The sequence below is a fragment of the Triticum urartu genome, chromosome 4A, assembly GCF_056163025.1.
Source record: "Triticum urartu cultivar PI428250 chromosome 4A, HENAU_Tu73, whole genome shotgun sequence".
Taxonomy (NCBI): Eukaryota; Viridiplantae; Streptophyta; class Magnoliopsida; order Poales; family Poaceae; genus Triticum; species Triticum urartu.
The window spans coordinates 519,361,038-519,385,142 of record NC_141876.1 but is presented as its reverse complement, the minus strand read 5'-3'; the positions used below and the strand labels follow the sequence as shown (position 1 = coordinate 519,385,142).

Genomic DNA, 24,105 nt, shown 5'->3' with positions numbered 1-24,105 from the left:
GACATTTTCATGAAAAAACCTTCACACGTATGAGCTATCACGTACAACGTTGTAGAGAGTTCAAGGAGAGGAGGTAGGGTTCCCTTAGGTTTTTGAAAAATTTAAAAAATCTAAAAAATCACCAAATCTTGATTTCAAAGTGAATAAGAAGGATCTGAAGTTAATTTTCCATTTTTCATATTTTAAACATGTCTTTAATGGTTTTCTATTAAAGCGTAATTTTTTCAAAAAAAGAAAAATATGAAGATTAATTCAATAAATAGTGAGACTTCGAATCTACACTATATAGATTGAATAGATGTTAATTAAAAAATATTTGGCTCATTTGGAGTAGGTCCAAAAAAACTTGATTACAAATGAAGCTCATTTGGAGCACATTTCTCATGACTATAAGTTTTATCACGCAAAAGAGATCGGATTGATCACCTAATGTTTATAATAGCTCAACAAACTTTGCAACATCACACCACAGGGCAATGGACTTCAAATGTTGGTTCAAATTCAAATTTTGCCTCAAATTCAAATTGGAATATTTGATCTGTTATTGGAATACTTGATCAAATGTACTATCTTCATTCAAATGTTGTTTTTTTGCTCTCATATTGGAATATTTGATCAAATGATGGACTATTTGCTTATTCTTTGCAGCATGTCTGTCAGTGAAGCAACACTGAAGCAACATGTGTGATCATTGCAACACCTAAACTCATAGCTTACAACATCTAAACAGAACATACCATACACCACAGGCAAATTTAAGGACAGACAAATATAGATATCATAATACATTACTACCATAGATCGCACACAAAGTTTAGATACCACCACACAAAGTTTACCAAACAGACACATTCAGTTTACCAAAAAAAGATAAAGATAAAACATCATCACATCACACCGGAGTCAGTGCCTTTTGCGAGGGCAGCATGCTGCCCCTAATCTTGTAGTCCTCCCGGCGAATCGCTACATCCTCTGCATGAGACACAAGGTGATCGAAGCGGCCATCCTTTGGCTTTTGTCTTGGTGGTGCAGTAGGGGCAGTGCCACTTCTTGATCTTGCGGTTGTAGAAGAAAGCAACTCCCTTGGCCTTGATCTTCTCCACCTCCTTCGCTGTGAAGGACGCGACGTTGCTGTTGTACACATCTTCTCCAGAATCATACTACACACATGAATGAATTACATTAATACATTATAGATTCATATACACCATGTCAAAGGAACTAAATGATCAATCTAAATTTCAAGTAGGCTTACCTCATATTCTTCGTCGTCACTATACTCTGGATCGTACGGGTCAAACCTAGTAAGGCCCAGCTTCCTCTTATTCCCCACAGAATCGTCCTCCTGAATATACAATTACATCCATTACTGGTAAATATAGAAGCCAACTGATAATTTTTAGATATGCACACATGACACATTGATCATATTATCCATACTATGACCCTATTTGCATTTTCCATTGTCATGCACACACATTGAACAACAAAGCTAATATAACTACATATTGTGGACAAATTTATATACTGATGAATCAAGTAAGTTCTTAATCAATTGATAGGTACATCAAAATTAATGCATTCCATTTGGGCATATGACATTCAAAGCACCAATTTGTGTAGCATTCAAAAACAAATCTAAGCATACATGTCTATAGCATTCAAAATCCCAATCTGTATAGCATTCAAAAACAAATCTAATAATCACATGTAGCATTTCAGCACAGAGATCCCTATCTCTCATTAAGATATGTCTAGCATTTTTGCAACGAATGTGATCCAAAAAACCCCATACAAAAACCCCCATCCCCCTATACAGAAAACCCATCCCTCAAATCAATTCTAACCATCTGTACTACCCTAAGAATCACAATCCAACCAATGTGTAAGTGCATCTAGTGCCACCCCTAGTTGGTTTTGGAGTATTGACGACAAACCTAGTTGAGGGACTAACGTGTTTGTGAGAATTGCAGGAAAACACAGGTAGAAGTCCCTCATTGATTCGGTTTTATTACCAGAGATGACCCCTAAAAATGTACGAAGACATTGAAGACAATGGTGGTTTATGAAGATATTCATATTGAAGACAATGACATGAGAAGACTCCCTATGAAGCTTATTGAACTCGAAGACTTAGATCCTTCGTAGTTTTATTTCATTTATGTTGTGTCATAGGAATCACCGTACTGTTAAGTGGGGTCCAAGAGAACCAGTCAGAATGACTGAAGTGATGCCTAATTCAAATCCTATGTCTTCGAGCGAAGACTTTGAGAGAAAATCTTGTCCAGAGTCAAACAAGTCAGCTTTACTTGTAGCCCAAGTAAAGTTGCCGTGTGAGTTCAAAATTTGACCGTTGGTACACGTGTCAGTTCCTTAGTGACCCAGGGTCATTTCGGACAGATCAGGTCGGGTTGCCAAGTGGCTATAAATAGTCCACCCCCCACAACCATAAACGGTTGGCTGCTCAGATTTCAGTGCACGGCTTTTGTCGTTTGAGAGCAACCCACCTCGAAGCCTTTGAGAGAAAAATTCCTACTGAGGAGAAAAGCCCTAACCACCCAGAGCCAGAGTAAATTGGGCATCACTTAAGTCTTCGTGTCTGTGTGATCTGAAGACTTATTACACTTGAGGACTGTGCATCCTCCAGACGGTTAGGCGTCGCGTTCTGAGCATCCAAGAGAAATTGTGGATTGCCGGTGAACGAAGTCTGTGAAGGTTTGGGAGTCTACCTTGAAGACTTACCAGAGTGATTGGGCGAGGTCTGTGTGACCTTAGCTCAAGGAGAAAACGGTGAGGACTGGGTGTCTTGGACTAAGTGTCCTTGACTGGGTGTCCGGGACTGTGTGTCCTTCGGTTTAAATACCTAGCCGCTCCAACCAGACGTACAGTTGTCACAGCAACTGGAACTGGTCCAACAAATCATTGTCTTCGACGTGTCACTGGTTTCATCTACACTTCCTTTTTACTTACAGTTATTCATTGTGAAGCCATCGCGTGCTTGCTTTATCTTTTGTCTTCAAAACATGAATGTATGATCTGTTTGGCTTCATAACTTCTTCCTACCTGATCCTTATTACACTGAAGCTGTTTGTCATTGCGCTTTCACTCTATTGAATACATGACCATGGCTGGCCTAGTGTAATCTAACTTCCGCTGCATAGTAATAGGCATAATCTTCACTGTTTGTCTTCATAACTCTCACGTTTTGAAGACTTTCATAAAAATCGCCTATTCACCCCCCCCTCTAGTCGATATAACGCACTTTCAATTGGTATCAGAGCGAGGTGCTCCCTTGTTCTGTGTGATTCGGTTTAACCACTTGGAGTTTTATCTATGTCGACTGCAGGGATAATCAAAGTCTCCGCTGCTTGCCCCGTCTTCGATGGAACTGAATATCCCTACTGGAAAAATAAGATGTGCATGCATCTTGAAGCCATTGACGTTGACCTATGGTATGTCGTCGAAAACGGCGTTCCCAAGGCTGGAGAAGGTGTCACTGCTGCTGATGTCAAGAAGTTCATTCAACTGGATTCTACTGCCAAGAATATCATCTGTGGTCATCTGACCAAAGGACAGTATGGCCGTGTGAGTGCCTTGAAGACATCAAAGCTAGTCTGGGACTGGCTCTCCAAGGTCAATGAAGGCATCTCAACCCAGAGAGATCAAAGAATCAGTGTTCTTCGCAACCTCTTCAACCGCTTCAAGCGAAATGACAATGAGAATGTCCAGCACACATTTGACCGGCTCACTGACATCACAAATGAGCTTCAAGCCCTCGGCGCCACTGAGATCACCAAACATGAAATCTTCAAGACGCTGCTGAGATCACTTGATAGTTCGTTTGACATCCTGGCCCTGATGATTCAAGAACGTCCTGATTTCAAGACACTCGATCCGTCTGACATACTTGGGAGGCTCAACACACATGAGTTTCAGCTTTCTGAGAAAAGAGATATCTACGGTCCAAACTATGGGCGAACTCGTGCCTTGAAGGCAAAAGCTGTCTCCTCATCTGAAGAAGAATCTGACTGCAGTTCTGATGATCCTGAAGAAATTGGAAGAGAACTTGCAATGCTAGTGAAGAAGTTCCAAAAATTCACTAAGAAGAAAGGCTTCAGGAAATCTTCACGATCAAGCTCAAGGAATGATGAAGCTTCTGCTCATAACTACAAGAAGAAAACATGTCACAAGTGCAAGAAAACTGGACACTTCATCTCTGAGTGTCCACAGTGGGACAATGAGAACAGAAGGAAGAAGAAGAGCAAGGAATATGATTCTGACGACAAGAAGAAGAAGAAATTCTCAAAGTCTTCTTCCAAGTCTTCATCAAAGTCTTCATCACACAAGAAGAGCTCATCTGGCAAGGCACGTGCGTTTGTTGGAAAGGAGATGGATTCAGAAGAGGAGTCCGCATCTGAGGAGGCAGAGGTGGAGTCTGAGGAGGAGTCTGATTCTGGCATTGCGAGTCTGGCTACAGCATACGTCGCCAAGTCCATCTTCAACACTGAAGACAATGACTGCATCACCGACACCGACGCAAATGACAAGAACGACTCCACTCCTACCTACTGCTTCATGGCCCGCGGTGCCAAGGTAAACACATGCACTACTCGCTATGAAACATCCAGTGACGATGACTCTGAATGTGATTCAAAACCTAGCTACAAAACGCTTGCTAAAATTGCAACTGAACAACAGAAAGCTATGGAACATATTCAAAAACTGTTAGACAGAAGCGATGATCTGTTGGGTGCTGAAATGACTCAATCTGAATCCTTAATTGAAGACATAAAAAACCTTCACGTTAAGTATCAGGAACTTGAAGATCGTCATGATACTCTCTCAACAACTCATGAAAAGCTTGCCTATGATTATCTTCAAAGGAAGCAAGAACTTGAGAAATTGAGGGTGGCTCATGAAGACCTTCAAAAGGAAAATGAGTCACTTTGCTCCGAACAGATCAGTCCCGCTCAGGAAGGATTTGAACCGCCATGTCTTAAATGCATTGAGCGTGATAATGCTAATTCTGTTGCTGAATGTTCCACTGCTACTACTGTTGCAATATCCTCAACTGTTAACGTGGTAACTAACCCCTCTCCTGAGGATACCACTGCTATTGCTGATGAGAATGCTAGGTTGAAGACATTGCTTGAAACAGGAATGTACAAAAGTCTTCAAGGGCATCAGACATTATGTGATGTCCTCAAAAAGCAGATCCTGAATCGTAACCCTAGGAAAGAGGGTGTTGGATTTGTGAGGAAAATCAATGCAGATGGCTCTTACTGGAAACCTGAGCAGTACCCCAAAACTACATGGGTTGCTGCAAAGGAACTTTCAGCAGATCCATCCAATTTATCTGGCTTCACTTGTGCTAACCCTATTATCATTGATGAATCCTTTGATGCAAACTATAAACTGTTTAAGAATCAGAATGGTGAAGTGTTTGCCAGGTACATTGGTACTAACTGCAGGAATGGACCGCCTATGAAAAAGATCTGGGTTCCGAAAAAGTGTCTGGAAAATCTTCCTGTGAATGTCTTCATGACACCTCACTTGAAGAAGACAAACCTCAGACCAAAGGCTTCATACGGTCCAAAGGCTTCATATGAACAGAGGACTCACCAGAGTCGCACTAACGCTAATGTTTTGCAGGGAAACCATACTCAGGCATACGAATATGAGAGCGGTTCTTCGAACCGTCATGTTCATATGACCAAAATTATTCTGCTTATTCTTATGAGTATTATTGTCCACCTGCTAGACTGTTTGCTAAGGCTTCAAAGCCAAAATTCTCAGATGCTGCACTTAGACTTATTGCTTCTAAGCCACCCTTGAAGATGTGGGTGGTTAAGAAAGCTTAACTCTCTTTTGCAGGGAAAGGTCTCCAGCAGAAAAACAAAATCTTCTGATGCTATTGCTGGGGACCTTAAAAATCTTGTAGGGCGCAAGATAAAATGCCCAAATGGCATCATTATGTACTTCGTTCCTGAATCGCATGCTACTCTCCCTATTAGTCCTAATCTGGATTTAAGTTTTCATAATCCACTGGTTCGTCAAATGTTTATGCTTCACAATACCCTTCGTGAAGCCTATCCCCCTAACTGCACTGTAGGGTACGACACCAGTGACTTCAAAGTCTTCAGAATGGATTATTGACAGTGGGTGTACAAATCACATGACTGGCAAAAGAAGCCTTCTCATGGACTCAACTTTACGTCCATCCGACAAGAGCCACATTACATTTGCTGACACTGGTAAAAGTAAGGTATTGGGTCTAGGTAGAGTTGCAATCTCAAGGGATCAACACATGGATAAAGTCATGCTTGTTGAATCCCTTGGCTTCAACTTAATGTCTGTCTCAATGCTTTGCGATTTGAATATGATTGTAATGTTTGGCAAATATCGCTGCCTGGTGCTTATGGAATCTGACAAATCTCTAGTGTTTGAAGGGTATCGGAAAGATGATTTGTACGTGGTAGATTTCTCAGCAGGACCACAACTTGCAGTATGTCTTCTTGCAAAAGCTTCAGAATGCTGGCTTTGGCATCGAAGGCTTGGGCATGCTGGCATGAGGAACCTCCACACCCTTGCAAAGAAGAAGCATGTCATAGGCATCGAAGGCGTCAAGTTCAAGAAAGATCATTTATGCGGTGCCTGTGAAGCAGAGAAGATGACAAGGGCAAAACATCCTTTGAAGACAATCATGACTACTACACAACCCTTCGAACTGCTTCACATGGATCTTTTCGGTCCCACTCACTACTCAACTTTTACTACTTCTGCATGCCTCTATGGCTTCGTAATTGTTGATGATTATTCTAGATATACTTGGGTGCACATAATCCTTTACAAGACTGAAGTGCAGGATGTCTTCAGACGCTTCGCAAATCGAGCTATGAACAATTTTGGCGCCAAGATAAAGCACATCAGAAGTGACAATGGCACTGAATTCAAGAACACTGGCCTTGATACATATCTGGATACCTTGGGGATCACACATGAATTCTCAGCTCCATACACGCCACAGCAGAATGGCGTCGTCGAACGCAAGAACAGAACACTCATTGAGATGGCCAGAACAATGCTAGATGAATACAAGACTCCAAGAAAATTCTGGACTGAAGCCATTGATACTGCATGCCATACAATCAATCGTGTTTATCTTCACAAGCTTCTGAACAAGACATCTTATGAACTCCTAACTGGCAAGAAGCCAAATGTCAGTTACTTCAGAGTATTTGGCGCAAAATGCTGGATCAAGGACCCACACCACACCTCAAAGTTTGCACCAAAAGCACATGAAGGCTTCATGCTTGGATATGGAAAGGATTCGCACTCCTACAGAGTCTTCAATCTCTTCCACTACAAAGTGGTTGAAACAGTGGATGTGCGGTTTGATGAAACCAATGGATCACAAAGAGAGCAATTGCCAAATGTGCTAGATGAAGTTCCAGCTAATGAATCAATCAAGCTTATGGGAACTGGAGAGATTGTACCTTCTGAAGCTCATCCTGAAGAAGAACTTATCATCTCAGCACCTGATCCACATGAAGACAATGCTCAGCCTGAAGATATACCTTCAAATGACCACATAGATCAGCAAGAGCAAAGTCTTCGCCCTACACACCCTCGTGTTGCAAATGAAGTACAAATTGACAAAATACTTGACAGCATCAATGCACCTGGTCCACTCACTCGTTCAAGGGCAACTCAGCTAACAAACTTCTGTGGGCATTTCGCATTCGTCTCAATATCAGAACCCAAGAAAGTTGAAGAAGCCTTCATGGAACCTGAATGGATTCAAGCTATGCAAGAAGAGCTTCAACAGTTTGAGCTGAATAATGTATGGGAACTGGTTAAGCGTCTTGATCCACGGAAGCACAACATAATAGGCACCAAATGGATATACCGCAACAAGCAAGATGAGCATGGTCAAGTTGTCAGATACAAAGCTCGTCTCGTTGCTCAAGGATATACTCAAGTGGAGGGCATTGACTTCGATGAAACATTTACTCCTGTGGCTAGGCTTGAAGCCATACACATACTGCTGGCCTATGCAAATCATCATAACATACTTCTCTATCAGATGGATGTGAAAAGTGCCTTTCTCAATGGCAAGATTGAAGAAGAAGTGTATGTTGCACAACCACCTGGCTTTGAAAATCCAAAACATCCTGATATGGTATACAAGCTCAACAAGGCACTGTATGGCCTCAAACAAGCCCCTAGGGCCTGGTATGATACACTCAAGTACTTTCTGAAAAGCAAAGGCTTCATACCTGGTTCCCTGGATCCCACTCTTTTCACGAAGACATATGAAGGTGAACTGTTTGTGTGCCAAATATATGTGGATGACATTGTCTTCGGCTGCACCAATCAGAAGTATAGTGAAGAGTTTGGATATATGATGCAAGAGCAATATCAGATGTCCATGATGGGGGAGCTGAAGTTCTTCCTCGGTCTTCAAATACGGCAACAACGCAACGGCATCTTCATATCTCAAGAGAAATATCTTAAAGAGTGCCTGAAGAAGTTCGGTATGCAAGACTGAAAAGGCTTCACAACACCAATGCCAGCCAAGCATCATCTGGGTCCCGACGACAATGGTAAAGAGTTCGATCAAAATACCGCTCCATGATTGGGTCTTTGCTTTATTTATGTGCATCTAGGCCAGATATCATGCTTAGTGTTTGCATGTGTGCTCGATTTCAAGCGACACCAAAGGAGTCGCATCACTTAGCTGTGAAGCGAATTCTTCGATATTTGGCTCACACCCCAACTCTAGGATTATGGTATCCAAAGGGCTCAGAGTTTGATTTGGTTGGATTTTCGGATGCTGATTATGCTGGTGACAAAGTTGATCGCAAGTCTACATCAGGCACATGTCACTTTCTGGGACGATCACTTGTATGTTGGTCTTCAAAGAAGCAGAACTGTGTATCACTCTCCATTGCTGAATCTGAATACATTGCTGCTGGATCTTGCTGCGCTCAGCTTCTGTGGATGAAGCAAACACTCAAGGATTATGGCATTCATCTGAAGCAAGTGCCACTTTACTGCGACAACAAAAGCGCCATCAAGATTGCCAACAACCTAGTTCAGCACTCGAAGACAAAGCACATTGAAATTCGTCATCACTTTCTCAGAGATCATGTTGTGAAGGAAGACATTGATATCACACACATCCTAACACTTATGCATATTGATGACTTAGATGTGCAACACACGAAGTAGCGTATATCTTCAAACAATGAAGACATACATTCTAAGTGTGAATACATTAATGTGGAATTTGACTTCGGAGCGCCACGATAATTGTGCGCCGTGTCTGGGTCTAATACTTCCTATACGGTGGGTAACGCCACCACCAAACGTTCCATTTTGAAGTGTTTCTCTCATGGCGTTACCTCTCAATGTCTTCACATTTGGTTTGGCTTCATTCTCAATATGTCTTCATGATTATCTTCACTGCGTTGATTATATGGATATATATGTACTGATGTTCTGTCCTCTACAGCATTCACTTATAGCTATGTCTTCTTGGTTGAATCTTTTGAACTAAGTGAATGTGATCGGACCCTAACCTCTCTATGCTTTCTATCTCAAACTCTATCTCTCCAAGTCATATGCATTCTGTTGAAACTGTCAAATGTCTTCACTGTGTCCTTGTCAGCTGAAGACATAGTGACAACCATAAAAGTCCGTTTTTAATGCTCATTCCTCCACATAAGATCCGGAGAAGCAGGAACGACCGCCCGACAATTTAGGCGTGCGTGGGACGTGAAACAAATCCCAATCTTTCTCTAACTGGCCACGCGTGCCTCAAATGCGAACCGCCAGGGGTACCTGCGTAATAGCGCAGTGCTGCCTCTATCCCTATAAATATACGATTCACTGCGGTCATTATCTCCTTCTTCCACCCTCGCACGAACCCTAGCGCCACCGCTAGCACTCGACGACGCCGGCGACGAAGCGCTTCACTGCCGCAACCTCTCCGACGCCGTTTTCACGCCGACAGCGGACATCGCTCTCTCCGCCGTCGCCGTAGGTGTCTTCCGTCGCCAAGTTAGGGCACGGAGGATCGAACTGCTCGACCTCAACTCTCACTTCGTCTAGCAGTTCCAAGTGTGGTAAATAAAACCTCTTTTTACAGCCTCTTTTGGTCCCATAGTTCAGTCACTTTCTGCCATAAGGAGTTTCTCTTCACATCAGTTAGTTATCTCGCTACATCTCATGACATGCCTAGTATATTCACCTGTGCTTCATAAGGTAGTTAGATTCCTCACTTGTACTGATCTGTGGGTTCGTACAAATCTGGAACCAACTTCTTATCTATGAGTGAATGTCTTCGCACAATGAGGTCTATGTCTTCTAAACCGATTTATCTTCAAAATCTTCTGAGAATGCATATGACCTCTTCCCCTTCCCTCGCACCTTAATGCTGTCACAGGTACATGTCCGTGGGAGAATCCTTTGGTTCTCATAGTGTGCATTCATTTGCAGAGTACTTGCAGCATCACATCAACTCTCCTGAAGCCAGTTCTTGCAAAAGGAAGCCTTTGAACATCTTGAAGCCTTCCAAGTTATTCATGGCTTCAGAAACAGCAGCAAGGAAGGGAGGCAGACAACGACGTGGTGAAACGTCCAAAGATCTGCCTGATGAATTGGCAGAGATGTACAAAACTGATCCTGAAGAAAGCTATGGTCAGCGCAAGACACGAATCCAATGGATTCGAAGATATTGGGCAGAGCAATGGTTCCACTACCGCTTCGTCACTCAGGAATATGCGGAGAAGTGCGCCATCAAGAGACCGTGGGGAGACGTACTATACAAAAATCTCGTACCCAGGTCCAGAGTCGAAGCCATTGCTCAAGGCTTCTATCCATGCATGGTGAGAGGACCAAAGCCAGCTGAAGCACATCCGTCATCACTTCTCTGGTGCCGCGATGATAATCTCTTCAAGCGCAACTTTCAGTTTGCACAACAGTCAGCGAAGATAAACAAGAAGAAATTTGGGCTTGACTTCAACCCTGGTCCCTCCTCACCAAGGGCAGATGGCACACGCGACGCCGATCCCAATATCATCGGGCCGTATGCCAATCTTGCAGGCCTCATCACTCGCATCCTAGTCCAAGGGACTGCTGTGAATGACCCTCCAGCAGATACTGAGTCAGATGACGCCCCTGCTGCTCCGAAGCCAAAGCAGAAGAAGTCAAAAGCTCCAAAAGCTTCAAAGCCAGCCGCTTCTCCCAAAATCTCACGAGCGAAACCATTGGCAACTGCACCTCCTGAAGCCAGTGTGCAGTCTGAAGACATATCACGAGTCTCCAAGCCACAAGAAGCCAAGAAGCCTCAGCCACACACAGGCAAAGAGCTCACAGCTGCTGCCGTTCTGCGCTGCGAAAACATTGATCTATGAAGCGATGAAGATCTTTGAGATGACGCACTTGAGCAGCTCATCAAGAGCAAGGAGGAGGCTGAAATCTTCAACAATCTGCCTCTGTTCGATGTCGCCGTCATCCACAGCTTCATTGATGAATGGTTTGACACACCAGACATAAGCTTCGATGATCTGCAGCTGCCCATAGGCCTCAGCGTTGCCTTTCAAGGTGCAATTGCTTCAGAACTTGCAATAGCCCAGCGAATTGTAGAACTGAAGCAGAAAATTGATTATGAAAAGGCTCAGTTCAAGAAGCACGTGGCCAAGCTCAGCGTGCAAGAAGTGAAAAACTTCAAGATCATGTTGCACGAGCTGAAAGAGAACTTTCTGAAGACGCGTGCTGAAGCTCAAGGCTCGCGAGAGCGCATGAAGACTTTGGCTGATCGCTGCGTGCAGGCCTACAATGAGGCAGAGAAGCGCAAGGCACTTGGGCGTCCCGGCATTGACCCCAGGATGGCCACGAAGAAGAAAAAGAAGGCTGTTGTGCCTGAACCTGAAGCGCCAAGGTCAAAAACTGCTCCGATTGTCTTCCCCGCTGCAACGACTGGCTCGAAGCCAAAGAGTCGATCAACCGCCTCACAGCTCAAGAAGACATGGACTGCAGAGGCTGAAGCTAAGAAGAGAAAACACTCTGAAGCCTCTCCTTCTGAACCCATCATCAAGAAGCGCAAGACCAAGAAATCTCGGGCTGCTCCCATAGAGCCCTTGACAGTTGAACCCCTCTCCGTCCGCTATCCTGACGCAGATCGTCAGTTGACTGTGCATGAACCCAACGCTGAAGACATTCCAGCAGACGAACCCAACGCTGCTGAAGACATTGGTCTCCAAGACAATGTGCAAGGTGATGCAGCCCTTCCTCAGCTTGAGACAAGCGAACTGATCAGTATTGGTCGTCCATTGACGCCAATCACACAAGATGCATCGTGGGCAGATCGCCCACAGGAGGAAGATGAGCCCCAACCCACTACAACTCCACCGGCGCCTACATTCTGTAGGCTTCGCAAAGGGCCAAGGGCTCAGGCTGCTGACGACATTCCGGCTGCATCAGCCGAAGAGCATGCAGAGATACCACAAGCTCCAACTCCCCCACACCAACAAGAAGCAGTTCTCCAGGAGAACGTGCCTGAGTCTGCAAATGTTGAGGCTGCCACAAACAACGCCGAAGCAAATGTGGAGCCCAACCCAACAATAGCTTCAGAAGACAATGAAGCTACTGCTCCTGAACATTCTGTGCCTGAGTCTGCTGCCGGACCACAATTCAACTATCATATTGCGTACAGACCCCAGGTCCAGAAGCCGATCCCACGACTGCCAAGGTTCCCAGGTCCTGCATCAGCTCCTGGTTCCTTCAACATCAACGGCTTCAGGGCAGATAACACGTTTTTCGACCGCTCCGAGAACCCTTATTCAAGGGAACGGATTGTATCAGATAGGTTCTGGAGCCATCAACAGCGCAGCTATTATTCATGCATCCTATACAACCAAGGCCGCATCTTTCCTCACAAGCGCCTTGAGGTTGAAGCTGTTGCTGGTCTGCCTGGTCTGGAAGAAGCACTGGATTGCTTCAAGCAAGTGGGTTTGCTGCCATTTATCACTGATGAAGAGCACTGGAACGAAGAGTTTCTGCTCCAGTTCTATGCCACTTTGCATATCAAAGGCTATAACAGAGATCCGAAGACATGGATTCTGGAGTGGATGACAGGCAATATCCATCATGAAGCCAATGCTTTCGACCTAATTGAGCTTACCGGCCTTCCCACTCCTGGCGAATTCTTTGAAGAAGGGTGCCAACTCCATGCTGAAGCAATTGAGAGCATATTTCAGCGTCCTGAGCCAGATATGAGTCAGATGCTCTCAATAATGAAGCCACTGCCTCCTAATGCACCCTATCCAACTAGGTTCTTCGTTGAAGACTTAGAGTACCTGCCCAGAACAATATATCACATCATAAGGCGGACTCTATGGCCTGTAAAGGGACACTCTCGATATGCAACAATTGATGGTGCAATGAAGACTCTCATCTTCTGCATTCTTCATGGCAAATGCTTCAATGCACAGGATCTCTTCATCCGTCACTTTGCAGCGTCTGCCTCAGAACTGTTTGGATTAAAGTTCTATGCTCCTTGGGTTATGAGGCTGATCAAGCTTCACTCTGCAATCTCCTATCAACCCTCAGCCCGCAACCATAGGATATTTTTGCCAGATGTGGACACATCTACTGAAGCAATATATCCAGAGCCTGGCAAGCAACCATTAAGTCTTCAAAATGCAGAACACCAGAGCTTCACTCAAAATATTCAAGGTGTTGAAGCTCTCTCCCGAGTGTATCCAATGGCTGGCACCACACGTGCCCCTGCATCAACTGAAGCCACTGACAGCACAGCTGCCAAGAGACCCAAGAAGCGCGCTCGAGCACTCAATGACCGAGAGCTTCTTGTGGCTCTTCACCAAAAGCAAGATAGGCATCACGACTGGCTCAAACGGCAGATGAGAAGCATCATGCAAGACGTCAATCGCATCAGAAATCTGGCAACCAAGAATGCGTTTGTCGCACACGAGACCTGTCGCCGCACTTGGAAAGGCCTCACCATGATGAGCAATGAAGCTGAACTGCAAGAGGATGGCTTCAGAGAGAGATTCCAATTTGACTCCACGCCTCCAAGAAGAGCTGTGATGCGAAGCACACCATCACTTGAAGAGTCAGAATTCTCTTCTTCTGCTGCCACCGTGTCTGCCCGGATTATTGAAGAAGACGACGATGCGACATCATCTCCACCTGCTTCAACACACATCGAATCTGCACCAAGCTCATCTGCACCGCCACCAAACAACTCCACCGATCCTGCTGCGCCTGGGAACGCGTAGAAAACTCTATGTCTTCAAACCTTTTTGGTCATCACTGACAAAAGGGGGAGAAGCATGATGTTTATAGTCTTCAAGCGGGTCACTTTGGGCAGGTGCCTTTATATTTTGCTACATTTTGCTTCGTGCTTACAACTCCCGTTTTTGCTACATTTTGCTTCGTGCTTACAACTCCCGTTTTTGCTACATTTGCTTCTTTGAGTTGTAACACTTAGCCTTGATGGCTGTCTGCTACCTGTTTGTCACTCCGTTATGCGAAGATAAATTCCGCATGTGCGACGATAAATTCCGCACTCATCTCTTACTGCAGACGTCCATTTTCCATTATGCATGTCATTATCTTCATATACTTTCACATGCATAGTGGATTGTCATCATAAGTTGAAGTGGATCTCCACAAGTACAACCTGCCATGTGCATTTGCATTCAAAAGGCAAATTACTTATATGCACATCTTCAGGGGGAGCCCTTGCAACTTATGAAGACAAATTCCTTTACTATTTCACAAATTATGTTCCCCGTTGAAAACTTCAACTAGTTTGTCATCAATCACCAAAAAAGGGGAGATTGTAAGTGCATCTAGTGCCACCCCTAGTTGGTTTTGGAGTATTGACGACAAACCTAGTTGAGGGACTAACGTGTTTGTGAGAATTGCAGGAAAACACAGGTAGAAGTCCCTCATTGATTCGGTTTTATTACTAGAGATGACCCCTAAAAATGTACGAAGACATTGAAGACAATGGTGGTTTATGAAGATATTCATATTGAAGACAATGACATGAGAAGACTCCCTATGAAGCTTATGGAACTCGAAGACTTAGATCCTTCGTAGTTTTATTTCATTTATGTTGTGTCATAGGAATCACCGTACTGTTAAGTGGGGTCCAAGAGAACCAGTCAGAATGACTGAAGTGATGCCTAATTCAAATCCTATGTCTTCGAGCGAAGACTTTGAGAGAAAATCTTGTCCAGAGTTAGACAAGTCAGCTTTACTTGTAGCCCAAGTAAAGTTGCCGTGTGAGTTCAAAATTCGACCGTTGGTACACGTGTCAGTTCCTTAGTGACCCAGGGTCATTTCGGACAGATCAGGTCGGGTTGCCAAGTGGCTATAAATAGTCCACCCCCCACAACCATAAACGGTTGGCTGCTCAGATTTCAGTGCACGGCTTTTGTCGTTTGAGAGCAACCCACCTCGAAGCCTTTGAGAGAAAAATTCCTACTGAGGAGAAAAGCCCTAACCACCCAGAGCCAGAGTAAATTGGGCATCACTTAAGTCTTCGTGTCTGTGTGATCTGAAGACTTATTACACTTGAGGACTGTGCATCCTCCAGACGGTTAGATGTCGCGTTCTGAGCATCCAAGAGAAATTGTGGATTGCCGGTGAACGAAGTCTGTGAAGGTTTGGGAGTCTACCTTGAAGACTTACCAGAGTGATTGGGCGAGGTCTGTGTGACCTTAGCTCAAGGAGAAAACGGTGAGGACTGGGTGTCTTGGACTAAGTGTCCTTGACTGGGTGTCCGGGACTGTGTGTCCTTCGGTTTAAATACCTAGCCGCTCCAACCAGACGTACAGTTGTCACAGCAACTGGAACTGGTCCAACAAATCATTGTCTTCGACGTGTCACTGGTTTCATCTACACTTCCTTTTTACTTACAGTTATTCATTGTGAAGCCATTGCGTGCTTGCTTTATCTTTTGTCTTCACAACATGAATGTATGATCTGTTTGGCTTCATAACTTCTTCCTACCTGATCCTTATTACACTGAAGCTGTTTGTCATTGCGCTTTCACTCTATTGAATACATGACCATGGCTGGCCTAGTGTAATCTAACTTCCGCTGCATAGTAATATGCATAATCTTCACTGTTTGTCTTCATAACTCTCACGTTTTGAAGACTTTCATAAAAATCGCCTATTCACCCCCCCTCTAGTCGATATAACGCACTTTCACAATGAAACTAGGGACTAACTCTACAATCTAAATATTGCAACTAGGGTACAAGCAAATGGAAGTACTTCATGTACCACCTTCTCCTCGCCAGGGGCGGATATGGGGGCGCCCGGACGCGTCGGGCACGCCCGCCATGTCGACCCAGCCCACCCCGACCCCACTCCGTCCCCATAAATATTCCCAATCCGAAAATCCTAGCTCACTCCACTCTCGACCCGTCTCTTATTCTTTCCTCCGATTTCTCCTATTCGATCCACTCCGGTAACTGCTGTGACCATGTCGAGCGCCGACAACTACTTCTGCTCTGACTCCGACGAGGACCTAGCCCTCTGCGTTGCCCTCAAGAGGTCCAAGGTGGACACGGGTGTAAGTTCTGGATCGGCCTCGCCTCTTCCCTGTCGTTGCAGTGAGGAAGCGGTGCTAGCTCCTCCCGGCCCGTGCTTAGCGCCGCGCGGGCTGCGCAGTCCACGCTTCCCCCACGCTGTCCCCCGTCCCTGCCGCGGGCAGCGGTGGGTGCTTGTGCCTGCCTCACCGGCCCGGACACGCACGCATGAGTCAGAGGTGCGCGCCGCTTGCCGCGAGAGGCAGCCGGCAAGGGAGAGGGACGCGGTGGAGAGCTCTGTCGGCTGCCGCCGCGGCTTACCCGTGGAGCCTGATGAGGACGAGCGGCTCCTCGTGCGGGTCTACCCCCGGTCGCTTACGACGTCGGAGACAGATGCTCAGCGGCTCCACCGGAAGAATGCGAAGGTTCTCTAGCTAGCTATATCGAGCAGTTCGAGCGCGAGGCCAGAGAGAAGGCAACAGAGGTGGCTCGGCTGGCGAAGCTCAAGCGGCAGTAGGACCGGGCCGTCCGGCGCCTCAAGGGCCTCCTCATCGTCTCCTCCTCCTCCTCCGATGGCTCCTCGTCCGATGACTCGGATGATCCTCCACCAGCCCCCGGTGGCTATAGCTGCGCCGACGACCGGAAGGGGATGGGGCTGCCCCGGAAGTGGTGAAGATCCGCTTTTCTTCACTTTAATTTTAAGTTTAAAATGTAGTTTCAAGTTGTCTGTCGTTCATGTAAACTTTGGTGGTCGTTTGAACATCTGATCTTTTGGTAAAAGTAATGACTTACCTATGTTCGTTTGTTTATCTATGTAGTTCGATCGATATTGCATGGTTCAGTATGAATATAAAGGATCAGATATAAGATACACGGATGTAGACGAAACTATTTGAGGAGTGCCCGCGGGCACGGGCGTTTGAGAGGATTTACACGGCCGTTGATGCTCCTCCGATATTATGTGGGACGGATGGAGTAGTTTTTTCTTTCCCTATATTTTTTCTACTCTTTTTTTTGAGGGACTCCTCCCGGGTTGAACCAAGTCGGTTTGTCCCCCTCCCTCTCAACCTCCACAGCCGAACTGAACTTCTGAACCCCAAGGGTTCCGCTGCCCGGCCCTCCCACCCTCGCGATGGCGGCTGCTCCTGCCGCCGTCGCAGCCGCTGCGGCCGCCTCCTTATCCTTGTTTGCGTACTACCTCCTCTTCGGCAGGAGCGGGTCCAAGTTCCCATGGACCCGCACCACCGGCGCGGACGACCGGAGGACGCGGCGGAAGGGCCTCGTGGAGGCCGTCGGCAACACGCCCCTCATCCGCATAAACAGCCTCTCCGACGCCACCGGGTGCGAGGTATATTCGTGGGGTATCTCCTGTGTGCAGCTCCGCTTTGCTGTTTCGGTCTAAGTATTGAGGTAGTGAATTTGGTATTCGAACGGGCTGCAGATTCTGGGGAAGGCCGAATTTCTGAACCCGGGAGGCAGCGTGAAGGACCGCGTGGCGGTGAAGATCATCGAGGAGGTAATTTGTGCAATTTGGTGTATAATCAATGTTACTCCCTCTGTTCACTTTTATAAGGACACTTCAGACAGCGTGCAAAACAGCTCAATTTCAGTTGTCTGAAACAACCTATAAAAGTGAAAGGAAGGAGTAGTTTATAGAAGCCAGAAGGGGAGAAGTGTGAAGTAGATAGAGTTCGTGGTGTTTCCGCAATAAAAAAAAGATAGAGTTCGTGGTGAGAAGTTCCTGAGCGATTCATGCAATGTTGGTCACGACCACATGTTTTTTAGTCATTTGGGAGGTCATGTTCATGTGGCGAGTTCCTCCTTAATGAAGGATATGCTTATTGGAAATTTTAAGTATAGTCCTAGCATATGTACCCTTTTATATGTTATGAGTTGCTAAAGGAACAATCACAGTTGTTCTGGAACAAAGCATTCATGGAAAGCACCATTCAGTTATGACTTGTGAGTTTCAAGTATAAAAGAAAAGGGATTTTGAATTGTGCTTTTTTGGCATGAAATGCAAAAAAGTAGATGATAATATCGAATTACTTCCTTGCATACTTGGATCTAGCTAAATTATTTACATTTCAATGGATGAGGCATGAGATACGTTGTTGATATTCAGTTTTTGGTACAGTATATTGATCTTATAGAAATTTATTTTATCTTTTGACTTAACATGACACTGGGATTTTTATGGTGATTAGGCTCTGAAATCTGGGGATCTTGTCTGTGGTGGTGTAGTAACAGAAGGGAGTGCCGGCAGCACGGCTATTAGCTTGGCCACTGTTGCTCCTGCTTATGGCTGCAGGTGCCATGTTGTTATTCCTGATGATGCTGCCGTTGAGAAGGTATGGAGGTTCTGTTATGTTCGAGAATTCTTGGTGTACTAATTAGGACATTCTGCTGCCGTAGCACCCTGAATTTCTACTTGAATTGTCTTGTTGTACTATAATAAGATGAACTAATTTAGATCAGACCAGCTAGACCGGGTCTGAAATCAGGTTCTCAATGGGCCCAAGACCTATCACAAAAAATAAATCAAGATAACACCATAGGATTGTATTTCCAAGTATCAATATTCTGGGGTTCAGGCCTGAGCTTCCGGGACTGGTCTAGACTTGAGCCTGCCCTTTCAAGGGTGTGGGGTTTTTCAGGCCTGGTTGGATATTTTAGATGCTCCGGTGGGAATTTCTCCTACCAATGTTGCACAGTATTTCAATCCTGTTTGTTGCTTATGTTCCTGCTATGTAGTTTTACTCAAAAGATTGCTTTCCAGTCTCAAATAATTGAAGCGCTTGGAGCTACCGTGGAACGAGTGCGTCCTGTTTCAATCACTCACAGAGACCATTTTGTCAATATTGCAAGAAGAAGGGCATTGGAAGCCAATATAGCATCAGCACAAAGGGAACCTAATGACATACAAACTAATGGTTCAGCCTATGTTGATACTAAAACGCTGAACTCCAAACAAACTAACGGTTCAGCACATGCCAGTTCTGAAGTGCCTGACACTGGCAAATGTTGCCCTAATTCTGATTCGAAGGGAGGTTTCTTTGCTGACCAGTTTGAGAATATGGCAAACTATCAAGTGCATTACGAATGGACTGGTCCTGAGATATGGAAGCAAACTAAAGGGACTGTTCATGCCTTTGTTGCTGCCGCTGGTACTGGCGGTACGATTGCTGGAGTTTCACGATATCTTAAGGTTTGTATGCTTATTATTGTCTTTCTTCTATATATGTTTTCTTCTTGGGTCAACTAATTTTTTATTGCTATGATATTATTTACTTAGGAAATGAACAGAAATGTCCGATGCTTTTTAATGGATCCACCTGGATCTGGTCTGTTTAATAAGGTAACTAGAGGGGTTATGTACACAAAAGAGGAGGCTGAGGGCAAAAGGCTGAAAAATCCTTTTGACACTATTACTGAAGGAATTGGAATCAACAGGGTCACAGCAAATTTTATGATGGCAGAACTGGATGGTGCTTACCGGGGAACAGATAGAGAAGCTGTTGAGATGTCAAGGTACATACTTTCTGAGTTTAAATTTTTATTGACCAGCAGTTATGGAATAGCTATGCATACGATTTTGGTGTGCGATTCCTGTACTATGCAGTTCCAAGCCACACAATTTTGAAGAATGACTCAATCTATTGGTGTAGGCGTTTTTTCGTACTGAGATCGTATATAAATTGTCGTATGCACAGCGTTGTTCTAGCAGTTATTATCTGAAAGAGAAACAATAATTTGTTTAGTTGTATAGATTACATCATTTTTTTACTGCAGTCCGCCTTTAACTGATCAACCAATTAGCCTGATCTTGTAATATTTCCCTACAACTTAAATACATGTTGACAATATTATCTCTTGGGTTATTGGGTCCCTTGACCCCTCAAAAAATAAAGAAAAATGAGTACACATCCCACCCTTTTCTCAAACTCCAGTAGAAGCCTCAATCGTCATTTGTTAAGCATGTTTTTAGAACCAATATGAAGACTTACATACTCCCTCCGTTCCTAGATATAAGGTGTATAGTTTTTGGAGAAAAAAAATGCGGACTATAGGGTGTATTGCCTTTGTTGTCAATTTTACCCCTCCACCGATCAGCTCACACACATGAAATCCCTAGAAAAAAGGAGATGATTTATTTAGAAGACTCCCACCCATGATTTGAAGGGGAGCCTTGGCACAGCGGTAAAGCTGTTGCCTTGTGACCATGAGGTCACGGGTTCGAGTCCCGGAAACAGCCTCTTGCAGAAATGCAGGGAAAGGCTGTGTACTATAGACACAAAGTGGTCGGACCCTGCGCAAGCGGGAGCTACGTGCACCGGGCTGCCTTCTTTTTACTCCCAGCCATGATTTCATGTGTGGGAGCTGATTGGTAGAGGGGTAAAATTGACAACAAAGGTTATACACTGTATATTCCCTTTTTTTCTCTCAAAAATCTATACACCCTATATCTAGGAACGGAGGGAGTATTTATTTAATCACCTTAGACATGATAGTTGATGGAAAGTTTGCCGTTGTTCATTCTTCTATCTTACCAAGTATGTTACTGAACTGTGAAAATACTTCCATCCATCTGACCTCAGTTACTTGAAACATTAATTTAGGTTTCTGCTGAGAAGAGATGGACTATTTGTTGGGAGTTCTTCAGCCATGAATTGTGTCGGGGCTGTAAGAGTTGCCCGGGATTTAGGTCCAGGACATACAATTGTGACAATTCTCTGCGACAGTGGGATGAGGCATCTAAGCAAGTTCTTCAATGATGAATATTTGGCCAATCATGGGTTGACACCAACTGCTACTGGTTTGGAGTTTCTTGATCAGTAAAAACTTCACAGGGGAATGCATGATTTCAGCAATTTTGTCATTCTTCGTTGTCCGTCTTGAAAACAGTTGACGAGTGAACACCGAGGCGCCGAAACATTCCATCTAACAAGGGAACTGTTGGCTCCAGATAATGGACCTCAAATTTTATGGCACCCTGATCGAAGGTTCCTCTGGAAGATATAGTTATGTACTTTAGAGTAGTTGTCATAGCCATTTAGTAGGGGTTGGGATAGCCAACCATTCAGACTGTTCTACACTGCAAATCTTCTTGTTTTTCTTCAGGCTGTTGTACACTGCTCAAGTCACCTGTTCATCTATGTATACGCAGTTATTTAGTATACAATCATCTATGCTACTACTGTCTTGGTTCTCTGAGATGGCAGCACACATCAACTAGTCTGCGATAAAACCATTGTAGGTGTTCTAACAGATCATCGCATGCATCATGCTAATGGTAAGAGTACTGAAAAGAACTGGTATTCTTTAGTCATGAAAGTAAACAGAAACATCTGTCACCAGAAGGGTGATTATGAATATTTCAGAACACCCACAAGTTATGCCAAATCAAAAAACAAATAAATCCTATGTACCTCCTCCTAGATTGTGCATCCTACACGGCCACTAGTTCTGACGACTTTTTCGCCTCCAGCCAGTGCTTGGCAGCAACGCTCGTCGTCAGGAACCAGCCGGCCTTGTCGGGAGCGCCATGGAAGGGCGCGTCGAGCTCCTTGAGATGCGACTCGAACACGGAGGCCAGCCCTTTGTCAGAGTACATGTTCCTCCCCTCCCCTGTGTGGATTCCGAGCAGCGGTGGCAGCTCTTCTCCGCTCTGAAGCGTCGTGTACAGGTCGTTCATCCAGACATGGAGAGTGGTCAGGGCAGCGCCGACCGAGAGGCCTCTGAGGTGCAGCGACCACTGCGTCTGCGTCCTCGTCTGCACGTTGCTGTAGATGCCGAGCTGCAGCGCGGCGTCGAGGAGCGCGCAGGCTTTCTCCATCTGCCCCAGGTTCACGCACAGGTCCATCAAGCAGTTGCAGTAGGGCATCTTCACCACGCCACGGACGCCGCTCAGGATGCCCCTAGCTGCCTCCTTGAAGGATTCAGTGGAGGCTTTCCTGTCCGCCAGGAGCTTCACCACGGTGCCAAGCTCGGCATTGCTTCTGTCGATGCAGTCAACCACCTTGCCGAGCTCCTCCACCGGCGTATCCGCTGCCACGGTAAGAAGGCAGCCGCAGAACCGGTCGTCGGGCGTGATTTTGAGGTCCTCTAGCATGCCGAATGACCTGACAACGTCGTCGGTGCATCCCGCTTTACCGTAGCACCGGATGAGCGAGGTGAGGATGAAGATGTTGGGCTTGAAACCTGCCTCTGCCATCTCCTTCAGTATGGCCTCTGCACCAGGGACATTGCCAGTGCAGGAATATAATGTCACCATTGATGAGTAGGTCCAGCTATCAGGCTTGCACTTGGTGTCCATGGACGACTTCATGTCTCTGAAGATCTCCTCGGCCTCGTCGACGTAGCCGATGTCGGCGCACATTGACAGGAGCATGTTGTACAGCACCACGTCGATGTCCATCACCTCGTCCTTCGTCTTCCGGTACACGATCATCGCGTCCTCACCGTAGCGTGCCCTGGTGTACGCCTGCAGGAGACAACAGTAGGTTGCCCTGTTGGGCTGCACCTTCTGGCTGACCATCTCTCTGTGGATGGTCTTCACTACCCACGGCCGCATGGCACGGCCCATGGCGTCCAATACGGTGTTGTACACGACCAGGTTTGGCTTGACGCCGACGGCCTTCATTTCCTCAAACACGTTGAGCGCGCCGTCGAAGTTGCCGCTGGTCGAATGCACCTTGATCACCGTGGCGCATATGACAGGGTCGAGCTGGCATCTCTCGGACCTGGCACGGTCGTACAAGCGGAGTGCCATCTCGGCGTCCCCGGCGCGGCCGTACGCGTCGATCACGACCGAGTACGTGAGCATGTCCGGCGAGCACCCCGACTCCGGCATCTTCTCGAACCACTCCACGGCCTTGCCGGGCGGGCCGCAGGCGCGCGCGCAGCTGATGACGGTCGAGAAGGTGGTGTTGTCCGGCTGCACGCCGTCCCGCAGCATCGCGTCCCAGAGCGCCTCCGTTTCGCTCCAGCGCCGCCGCTTGCGCAGCACCTTGAACACGACGTTGTAGAGGATGACCTTGCTGCGGACATCCGCGTTCTCCAGGAACCAGCGCAGCGCGAGCACGGCGGTGGCCGGGTTGCCGGCGGCCGTGTTGAGCACGATGGCGGCGTCCTGCTCGGAGGGGGTCTCGGGGAAGGCGGCCTCGAGCGCGGCGGCGACGGGCGCCTCGGCGGGCTCGCACGCGGCGAGCGCTGCAGCCGCGGCGGCGAGGCGGGCCCGGCGGCCGGATCCGGCGCGCGCGCGGGCGAGTTCGGCGGCACGCGGGCTGTTGGGGTTGACCCAGAGGAACCTCGCAGTGCTGGAAATCTTGGGATTCTGGCCCGGGTCGGAGGGAGGCGCCGGGTCCTGGGGCGGCGAGTCCTGGACGGAGACATGTGCGGCGGCCGGCGAGGCGGAGGAGGAGTGGTTCTTGGGCTGGAAGGAGAGCGAGATTGGGCGGTGCGGCCATGAGAGGAAGGAGGAAGGGGACGACGGGCAGATAGGTAGGGAAGCCATCTCGCTGCTCTGC

At 46.3% G+C, this 24,105-nt stretch overlaps 2 protein-coding genes across 2 annotated transcripts; one reads left to right on the top strand and one right to left on the bottom strand.

Moving 5' to 3' along the window:
- The first annotated feature begins 17,626 nt into the window (after positions 1-17,626).
- LOC125526636 (Pyridoxal-5'-phosphate-dependent enzyme family protein) lies at positions 17,627-21,802 on the top strand. Its single transcript, XM_048691287.2, has 6 exons — positions 17,627-17,924; positions 18,018-18,092; positions 18,784-18,927; positions 19,356-19,784; positions 19,872-20,107; positions 21,196-21,802. Exons 1-6 carry the CDS (start codon positions 17,709-17,711, stop codon positions 21,413-21,415), a joined length of 1,320 nt encoding a protein of 439 aa, XP_048547244.1. The 5' UTR covers positions 17,627-17,708; the 3' UTR covers positions 21,416-21,802.
- Positions 21,803-21,879: 77 nt separating this feature from the next.
- SVR7 (pentatricopeptide (PPR) repeat-containing protein) lies at positions 21,880-24,096 on the bottom strand. The gene has a single exon (XM_048691286.2). It carries the CDS (start codon positions 24,090-24,092, stop codon positions 22,026-22,028), a length of 2,067 nt encoding a protein of 688 aa, XP_048547243.1. The 5' UTR covers positions 24,093-24,096; the 3' UTR covers positions 21,880-22,025.
- Positions 24,097-24,105: the final 9 nt, after the last annotated feature.